This window comes from Myzus persicae, unplaced genomic scaffold, assembly GCF_001856785.1.
Source record: "Myzus persicae strain clone G006 unplaced genomic scaffold, MPER_G0061.0, whole genome shotgun sequence".
Classification (NCBI taxonomy): Eukaryota; Metazoa; Arthropoda; class Insecta; order Hemiptera; family Aphididae; genus Myzus; species Myzus persicae.
The window spans coordinates 201,150-211,733 of NW_019100470.1; the positions used below are offsets into that span (position 1 = coordinate 201,150).

The following is a 10,584-nucleotide window of genomic DNA, read 5'->3' on the forward strand; positions in this document are numbered from 1 at the left end:
GACTATGTTTTATCTAGTGAGCGACAACAATGCTTTATTATGACTAAAGCAAAATGACTAAATATGACTTACATTTCTTCAGTCAATTTTGCTTTACCAGTGTGCGGTCACCCTAAGAATGTAACTAGGCTATTAACTATTCTATGCTATAAGTTATTACTTATTATTATTATCTGTTATCTATATTAAGTACCTTCTATTCAGTATTATTGTATTATGCTTTTTAGAATTTTGTAATCGACGAAATATTTTAAAAATATAAAATAATACAATAAATTGTATGGCGCACGCCTGGACTTTATTTCCACCAACAGCGAAATAGAAATACCTTCTATTTTAAGTTCCAACTTTCCGAGCCGCCATAGCTACAAATTGGAAATATCAAGCATTTTTTACCACTAAATAATTAGCGAATTTTGTCAAAATATGACGAACTCATAGCAGTTCGCTCACAGTTCGCGGTAAAACTACACATACTGCCAACTATTACTGTATAATATATTACACATTCGTCGAACCACAAAAATACAAAATCAGCAAAACATGGGAATAAATTATTATACCTATTGTAGGATAGCCGTATGGGATCGCGATCGCCATGATTCTGTGGCAGTCCTTTGTTTATCAGTAAGTTATCACGGTTTGCAGAAAAGTTGATAATCACGTTGATGGTAATTGGACGCAAACCACGGTAAACAAAAAGCCGGCGTGCGCCAGGTTCAGCTTATCAGGTTTGGTCGCCAGTGTTTTATTTACAATCGCTATCAGTTGGGAAGTTTGGATATTTAAATCAAACATCAATACATCACCGAAGTTTTCGTAGTAATAACCGGCGGGTTCTGAGTGTTAACTTTAGGCCACGAATCGAGATTATTGTTGTTCGTGTTTTAGACTCGATTCTCGAATTTTTAGGCTTTTGGATTTTTAAAATTAATTAACTCCGGCATTTCAAACAATGGCTGGCGAAGTTATCGTCGATGCTCTTCCGTACATTGATCAAGGGTACGACGAGCCGGGCATCCGTGAAGCTGTAAGAAGATTTGTTTCATCTTAATTGTTTTTGTGACTAACACTGGTATTATGCCGTTAAATTTACTTGCAGGCGATCAGTATGGTAGAAGACGAAAAACGTCGTTACAGACCGTCGAAAAACTATCTAGAACATTTGCCACCACTTAATATATCGGCGTTTGAAGTAATTATTTTTTATTTTAAGATCAAATATTCTGTGTTTCCATTACAGTCCGATAATCATAGTTAATAAACTAGTATTCCCCATTGCAGAGTATTCAATGTTGAGGATTTCTTAATTCTGATATACTTTCCTACTAATTGAATTACTCAAAACATCATTTACATACATTTTTTAAAATTATATAAATTTCTAATGATGACGATCAATGTTCAATAGACAGAAATGATGCGAACAGAGTTTGATAGACTTCAGCAGCGTTTACCTATGGAAACAATGAGTATGAAACGCTATGAGCTACCTCCACCACCTGCTGGAAAACTCACGGATATGTCTGCATGGAATGAATGCTTAGAAAACTCAATGGCCCAACTCGAACATCAAGCTACAAGGTACATTATATATATACATATATATACATTACTTTTAAGGTTTCAAACCATTTAGGCCTTTAGCTTATAACACCAATTTCTTCTACTCTTTCCTGTCATACACCTGATTCAGGCCCTGATACCTAGTTCATTGTATCAGATCTATCATGTCTCTCTTAACTACATATTTTTCTATTGATGTTGTACCATGTGCTTTGTATATATACCTACTATTGTTGTTTCTAGATATGAGCATGTGGCCTGTCCGTTCCATTTTTACACCTTTCTTAAATTGAACTATACTTCCTTTTCTATGTGTTTGTTTCTATTCCTCAATTCTCATTCTCTTCCATACCTGGTTCCAAAGTTATAGATTTGTCCTTACATTATTCTTATTTTCACTTCTCTCAAAGATTTAATTTTTTCTCATCTGTTGTTGCCTACGCACAACTGGTCTAACATATGTACCTAGTTTATAATTTTTCTTTGGTTTTTAATTTTGTTTTCAATGATTTTGTTTTATAAAGATGGAATATAGTAAAGTAACATCCATTACCAGCTTACAGATCGATTTTTATTTTGTTATGCATGCAGTTCTTGGGTCAACATAAATACATTTTTATTTTATTTATATTAGCTGATCCCGTGCACTTTATTGCATCTCTATATAAGAGACTTGATGGTGATAATTCGAGTAGTACATTATCAGGTAAGCAATCCACCTGCGGTAGATTGCAGACCCCGCTATGTGCTTACCATATTACTATCTATATGATTATATAAAGGATATGTTTTATTTTGATTGTGGACACTCCGATGAGCGACTATAAGTGCAACTCAGCCTCCTTGGTAGACTATGTGCGAAGATTTGATATGATGCAGGCTTAAACCTGTTCTGCCCAATTAAACATTGGCAACCGAAAAACAAAAAAAATACTAATTTCCACTAAAAAATTAAGAAAATTAGTTATTAATTAAAATAAACGTGTACATTGTCATGTTTTTTATGTCAATTGCATGTATTTTATCGTTTAAAAATTATATTGATACTAACATTCTGTAACTATAGTGTTGTGGTACGCTCAGTGCGTATTACTATTATTATTATTATACAATTTACACGTTTAATATTAAAAAATATTTTGTGTGAGCCACCCTTAACACCTATGGGTAGGAAAAATAGTTCAAATCACTCTCTGGGACCTACTTAATATACACACACAATTTGATAAAAATCGGTGCAGTCGTTCGGAGGATTTTTTTAAGAAACATTTTCCATTGATTTTTATATATTAGGTATGTTGACCCCGAAGTGCTTAAAATGTTCTTGCAGAAAGGATATTCCATACACTTTTAAGCATAGGCCCAATTTTAGTTTTTTTCTTGGGCGGCCTTTCCATAGTTAAATGAAACAGACTTGTGGGGGGGGGGGGGGCTCTGCTGCCATGTTCACATACCTTTAGAACTTAATGCTTTATGTAATTTAATATAACGTGATATATTTAATATATAGGGTGATCCATTTAAGAGGTAAATTAATTATTTCAAAAAGTATTAACATTTTTTGAATTTTTTTTTTTTAAACTTTTAGACTTACCTGTGCTTTTCTCAAACAGTATAATATTTTAATTTTTTTTTCATCCTTATATTTATTGGTGAAACCACTTTTAACTTTTGATTTTCAAATAGGAATATGTAATAAAAAGATCATAAATTGAAAAAACTATTTTTTTTTATGAATTTTTGCTTTAAAATTTTTACTTTTTGTTATTTGGTTTGTGAGATGCAGTTCCTCAAAGTTTGGTGGTTTAAGGAGATGTTATAGTCGGTAGTGCTAAAGCAAATATCCAGTTATCCAAATAACCAGTTTTCTACTAATCATTTGTTATAATTCGGTATGTCTAATTAGTCGATAATTTGGGTTCAAAGTACAATAGTTATCACTTATTAATTGTTATCTTGGGTTGAATGGTATCAAATTTATAACTTTTATCACCTGGCTTTTACAAATTAATCAATAGTAAAATCAACACCTCCTTAAAACACTAAACTTTGAGGAGCTGTATATCGCAAACCAAATTACGAAAAATAATAATGTTATAGCTAATATTCATAAATAAAATGGTTTTATTAATTCATGACCTTTTTATCATATGTACCCATTTGAAAATCAAGAGTTGATAGTCGTTTCATCAATAAATATAAGGGTGATAAAAATTTAAATATTTTACAATTTTAGAAAAGCATAAATCCAAAAGTTAAAAAAAAAAAATCAAATACAGTTAATGCTTTTTGAGATACTTAGTGTACCCTATTAAATGGATCACCTTGTACTCATTATAATACATCTATCAATCTACTTATTACTAAAATGAAAAATATTTTTATTAAAACAAATTACAACATTTAGGTATTTATTTATATACTATAATATTGATAATAATTTGTTATCGTCATTCAAAATTGCAAATTTATAAAACAAAAAACACTATGTTATCGAGTGTCAATTATACTATAAACAAATTTAAATGTTATCACTTATCAATAATATGTATTGTAATTTATTATTATATTTATTTACTAGCCCCTTACTGCAGCATCAGATAGATTATGACATGCAGCCACCAGGTGCTTATTTAAGGCTTCTTTACAGCTCCCAACAGCTTATAACCTAACCTCGAGCACTATAAAATAGTTATCATTGATAATTTTACAGTTTAATAGAACAACTGGTGTTTTAGACTGGATCAGTTACTTACTTCAGCTATTCAAAGTTTGTCTTTAGCTCCCTGGAGATTTCTTGGTGGGCCAGTCCCACCCTGATCATTACCATCCCATTATTCTATGGGCTTTGTATACAATTGGTATTTTCCCGGTTTATTGACATCCTTAATGCTGGCTTTAAAACCTGATATGCTGTTTGCAAATTCTGCTTTTATCGTCAAAGATTATTACATTGCCTGCATTGGCTTGGACTAGGTTATGATTTTGATTTAATTCCATTCTTTGTCATCACGTAATTCTTCCTATCACTATACTTCATAATGTTGAATTAACAATCACAGGTAACAACAAAGCATCATCTAGTCACCTATTCATTCTTACATTATTGTAATTTTCTTGTTAATTATTATTTAATAAAAAACAATGTAATTGGGCTCGTCCCGTATTGAATATAAATAAATAAATAGATGACCATAACTGGTGGAAGAGGAAAAAAGTGTGCAGGACTGGTATATTCTCTTTTGGAACGGAGTATAGTTAATCCCTTACCAACTTCAAAAAAATCTGATAAAACTCCTTGTATCCGGAGCATATATTTTGTGTGAATACTGACTATTGCATAGTTTGTAATCTTAAATTTGTCCGAATTTTAGGCCTTCTTCAAATCTATAAAGGCAATATTTAGATGTTCTTATTATACTAGATGTTAACTTAGACTTTTACTGGAAATATGAGATCTGTCCATGACCTAAAGCTATTTCTTCCTAAAGCCACATTAGAATAGATTATATATTAAAAAATATTTTTGTTTTGCAGGATCACCAACTTAGAGCTTATGATGGATTATGGTACAGAAGCCTGGAAATCTTATTTGGAAGTTCTAGTAAAATGTGTAGCAGCTGCACAGACACAAGTGGCTAAATTGAAGTAAATATACATTTAAAGACTTTAGTTATGTGCTTATTGCCTTATTAATGAGTTAATTATTTTAGAAAACAAATTCAAGAAGTAAATTTCCAGCGAAAAAATGTGCAAATGCAAGTTGGCGAAAAATTACGAGATTTAGAAGCCAATTGGGTAGGATTGGTGAGCAAGAATTATGAGATAGAATTGGCATGCGCTCACTTAGAAAAACAAATAAGAGCATATGAACTGGCCAATCCAGAAAAAATGGAAACTGATTAAAAATGTGATTGTAACTTTTTTCGTAACTATGTATAAAGTATTTAAGAACATTTATGGTATAAGAATAAGTAATAACGACATTCTCATGTATTATTTTTCACAATTTTATATTTTCATGTAAAAAAAAGTATAAAAAGTGTGTATTATAAAATAAAGCATTTTGCCTACATCAAACTTATAAACTATGTTTAAAAACACATAAAAAACTTGAGTATCAAATACATTTGATAGTCTTACTATCATTTTGATAAATTGCACTAGGTATGTATAATTATATAATTTGATTTGTTAATAGTAAGTCGTAAAAAATAAGTACACTAATATTTAGTATTATTATTATGTAGCTTAATAAATGTCTAGGATTATTCACAATATAGTCATACCATTAGATCATAAAATATAGGTATTTTACGGCTTACAGATACTTACTATATTGTACTTAAGTATATATTCAAAGGAACTGAAATAAAGCCTAGCAATGCTCATTAATTTCAAGCTAAGGATATAATAAAAAAAATATCGCACAAAAAATATTAAGATTTATGATTTTTTAAGGTTCATAAAGTAGTTTCGTTTCTCTTACTGATTTCATTACTTAGAATTGTTGATTCCAGGACAGCAATTCTTTCTTTTAAATTGTTCACCTAAACACCAATATAATCGTGTATATTCACAATAGAGTACAAAGATTTTATTAAACTTATCGGTGAACGTTACCTGAAGAGTGTGTGTGCTGACCATAATTTCAATTTCAGACTCCAATTTCTTTAAACGCGATTGAGATTTACGTTTAGCTCTTTCCAAATTACGTTCAAGCATTCTATGGTTAAAAAATAAATATTTTATAACTAAACATAATAACAATTTGTAGAGCTGAAAAATCTTACGTGTTTTCATTGCGGAGTTTTTCAATCAATGTAATATTTTGTTTATGTCTAGTGTCAGAATTTCTTATTGCGAGTTGATATGCTGTTGTAACATCTTTCAACTGTTTCTGTAGCTTCACATTTACACCAGCAGTACTATCAATGTCCTCAGATGACAATTGCCGCTCTAATGCTTGGATTGTATCTAAATCTATTTTAGACCGTTCTTCACACTCTGCTAAACGTTTTTCTATCTCACAATTATGTTTTTGCAATGCTACATAACGTTCTTGAAGTTCACACTTTTCTTCTCGTATTCCCATCAATTCTTGTACAAGAACTGCCATTTCTAAGTCAATGCGAGTTACTTGATTACGACTTCTAGGTTTGATTGTTTCTTCCTCACAATGATATGATTCTAAAGCAACTACTGTTGACCCGATTTTTTTCTTTTCTTCGTCTAAATTATGTAACAACTCTATGATTTCGTCTTTCATCCTATCCAATAAAAATAAATTTATAATGTCAAACAATATTTTTATACACAACATTTAAAATTAAAAAAAAAAAAGTAATTAATCACATTTTCTCGTCTTCGTTTGCTGAACCATCATAGATGGACAATAAAGATGAGTAACAATTCATTATTTCCTCGCCTGTTTCTACCTCCAACTTTAGTGCAATCATGTTTGATTCATATTTTCCCAATATTAAATATAACCTTAAATATACACAACACAAAATTCTATTAAAATACAAGTACCATAAAATATTACAATTTGACGTAAATTATCTTACTTGTCAGTTTGAGCAGCTGATTGTTCAAACATAAGCTCAAGAACTGCCATTTGTGAACGTACATGATCCAAACGTGTTTGCAACTGTTCAACTTGGCACATCAAAACTTCTTTGTCTCCAGATTCTAATAAATCACAATCAGAAATTGCAGCTGATGCAAGACGTTCAGCTATAGCTTTTTGACAAATCTAAAATTTCAAAATTTTTTTGATAAAATAATTAAAATAAATGGACCAAAGACATAATTAATAGTCATACACTAGTGCCTTCAAGGTTGGCTTCTGCACTGTCTTCAATGAGCTTTTGCAGTTTTACTTTTTCGGCTAGTTTAGATGTTTCCATTAACAAACGAGATGGAGACATTGGGCCTGATGAAAAACTGCTTTCTGTATCCTGTAGCTATAATTATAATTAATATTGCTCATAAATTTCAATAGTTAAAATAAAATAAAAATATTTATATTTTATTAAGTAAAATATATGATATATTTACTAAAAAAGAATACCTATTATGCTAAGCCATTGAAATATAATGTTAAAATAATAAAATGTGTTAAGATAATACAAAGGTTCCTAGGAATAAAGATATGAAAAAAATAATGTTTTCACTTTAGTAGAACATCCTTGTTAATGTTATTTTCTGACATTTATACAACTTTTATTTTAAATCCAAGAAAACATTTCTTAGTTAAATACAATTGTGTGATTTTGTTTATATATTCCACACGATTGTGTGTATCAGTATAATGTTATATGGAATTTTGTAGGGAGATATTGTATCATGTTTCATAAATAAATAGAATTTTACCTTTAATACTAATTTTTCCTTTTCATCAGTTACTTCTTTCAAAATTTGTCTGGTTTTCTTCAATTCTTCATCTTTTAAAGCCAATTTAGTATGTACATCAGTATATATTATATTATGATTCTTGGTTTCATGGTCATCAAAACAAGCTGCACTGTCGCCCTAAAAAGAATAATTGTGTATAAAATATAAGCTAGATTTTTAAATAGTAGTATTTTACATATTCATAGTTCTCCTCAAAATTGATATATAACAACAGAAATCTACACGAAACACAGATGTATTTCCTGGTTTGACATAATAGATCAATTTACTCTAATACTAAAGCTAACAACTCAAAATTGATTTTGATGAACATAAAGTTGCTATGTAGTAAAATTGTAATACGAGGAATCACATAATCTGGTTTAAGGGTATAGTGTTCTTATAAGTGCTTGAGATTTATCAATTTTAAAATGTTTATAATGTACAAGGAATAAAACCCATAAAAATACAACTCAAAGCTACCAACATTTTTAGTGAAATATAAAAAATTATATAAATTTTGTACTATAAAATAAAAAATGTTTTCAAAATGTTTATTTTAATTGCACAGTGTCATCTAACATATTGACTATATATTATAAATATTGATGATGTTGTACACAATATTTATTTTATTATGACTTATTCTAAAAATAAAAGAAAGAAATATATTCGCCTTCTAACATTACTAATATTTATAAAAGTAAAATATCTTTTGTACATACTTCTTTAGATAAAACAATGGACTCTTGAATAAATGAAGATGTTTCAATACTTTGTCCATCAATTTCTAAAAAAATTAACATTATTAAAAATAATTCACACGAACCCAAATTTGAAATGCAATATTACCAGATTGGCTTTCTTCTATTTCTTCAGTAATAACTTGGGACCTTTGTACTTGTAACTTACGGGCGAGCTCGGCAATGACTGAATGCAATTCAGTAATTCTTTCTTCATATTTCTGTTTTACATCAATTTCTGTTGAAATCTGCACAGTAATTGAATTATTATTAAATATTATAGTTTTTAATAATAAAATATATCTATAAATAATTATTAAGAGTAAGTTTTACTTTGATTTGATTTATAGATGTTTCGAGAATGTCATTTTTTTCATTGGCCAATTGCAATTGTTTAGTTAAATCTGATATCTCAGTTTTCAATGACTTCAATGCAGCTAAATGTAACTAAAATGTAATATTAGTTTAGAAAATTAGTTTTGATACACCTATAACTGTATAAGGTAAATACAATTTAAAATAGAATATTATTACTTTATTTGCAAGATGCAGTAAATTTCCAGAGTTAGCTGATCCTCCTGTTTGTAGCAGATGTTGCATACGAACAGAATTCGGTTCAGGGCTTAGGTCTCTAGCTCCACTATCAAATTCCCAGCTTTCGTGTTTACCGCCAGATAATGCTCCTAATATAAGTAGTTTGGTTAAAAATAATGTTTACTGAACGAATGTTTATAAATCTTACCCAAACTATTATCACTACTGGTAGGCAAGTATTCAGGCAATGGGTCATAGATGTGAACACGAAGTGCATTGATTTCTGTTCTTAATTCCAAACGACGTCTAACAAACTCATCAAAAGATATACGACCAGATTTATCAGCACCCAATTCTTTCATCAAGTCATCAACACTGTCTTCTAAATTTAGCTGACGACATATAGTCAACAGATCTCGACTAAAAATATAGAAAACAAATCACAATATTTACACAAATTAACTAATAAGTGATATTTTTATGGGAGAAAGGGATTTAAGAAATAAAATCTGTAAAATCAATAAAATACGAAGTCTTGCATGTTCTGCGATTTTTAAAAGGCTATATTATCAGGAGACACCTATCACATAACTGCTCAGGATTTATAAAACTAATACATCAAATCAGAATAACTAATTGGTAGATTGATCACGTTGTGGCATTCATAAATCACATCTATCATCATTTTTCTTATTCCTGTGATCTTCCTTTGGCCAGTAAGATCAACCAAGACATATACAATGAACCACAATCATAATACTAATAGTATTTTTTTTTACCTATCGATGTAACCATCGCCATCGCCATCACAGGCTTGGAATAGTTTCCTCGCCCGTTCTTCTTCGCATATGGAACTCGTCTCCACGCTTTCGGACACTGATTGTTGCTCGTCCATAACAATTCATTTCGTGGTCAACATTTTCAATTTAGACGCCCGCGAGAATCTTCGAATAGGAGCAGTCTATTCGAAAGAACATTTCACTCAGTCCATTTTTCAATTTGCAATACCTAATACTTTGCACCTGGTCCGTAATTATGTGCCGTAGTTATAATTATAAAGTCACTTTCATAACAAGCTCATGACAACAAAATATTATAGTAAAATAGTAAATAATGCGATTATGCAAAAACTTTTTGATAACAGGTGTATATGATAAGAAAGCGTCCGTGTATCTCAGATGACTAATAAATAATAATGCATAGAGTAGACATTGGTATTAGGAGTTACTGTACTAGTCGGGGATGGCTTCATGGGGGGGGGGCTAGGGTCTATGGCCCCTTAACGAGCCTGTATTTCTTAAAATTGTTTACTGTTAAATACAAAATTTAAAAAAAACCTTTT

The 10,584-nt window shown here is 30.1% G+C and overlaps 2 protein-coding genes across 2 annotated transcripts; one reads left to right on the forward strand and one right to left on the reverse strand.

Moving 5' to 3' along the window:
- The first annotated feature begins 825 nt into the window (after positions 1 to 825).
- On the forward strand, positions 826 to 5,975 carry LOC111026245 (pre-mRNA-splicing factor SPF27). The gene is made up of 5 exons (XM_022304290.1): positions 826 to 1,030; positions 1,103 to 1,195; positions 1,412 to 1,584; positions 5,104 to 5,214; positions 5,280 to 5,975. Exons 1-5 carry the CDS (start codon positions 956 to 958, stop codon positions 5,470 to 5,472), a joined length of 645 nt encoding a protein of 214 aa, XP_022159982.1. The 5' UTR covers positions 826 to 955; the 3' UTR covers positions 5,473 to 5,975.
- A 43-nt stretch (positions 5,976 to 6,018) lies between these two features.
- On the reverse strand, positions 6,019 to 10,423 carry LOC111026219 (colorectal mutant cancer protein). The gene is made up of 13 exons (XM_022304250.1): positions 10,022 to 10,423; positions 9,451 to 9,662; positions 9,243 to 9,391; positions 9,042 to 9,155; positions 8,818 to 8,956; positions 8,691 to 8,755; positions 7,945 to 8,103; positions 7,395 to 7,535; positions 7,137 to 7,324; positions 6,922 to 7,059; positions 6,360 to 6,836; positions 6,190 to 6,292; positions 6,019 to 6,116 (listed from the first exon to the last, which is right to left on the reverse strand). The coding sequence occupies exons 1-13, from the start codon at positions 10,135 to 10,137 to the stop codon at positions 6,030 to 6,032; spliced, it is 2,088 nt and encodes a 695-aa protein (XP_022159942.1). The 5' UTR covers positions 10,138 to 10,423; the 3' UTR covers positions 6,019 to 6,029.
- Positions 10,424 to 10,584: the final 161 nt, after the last annotated feature.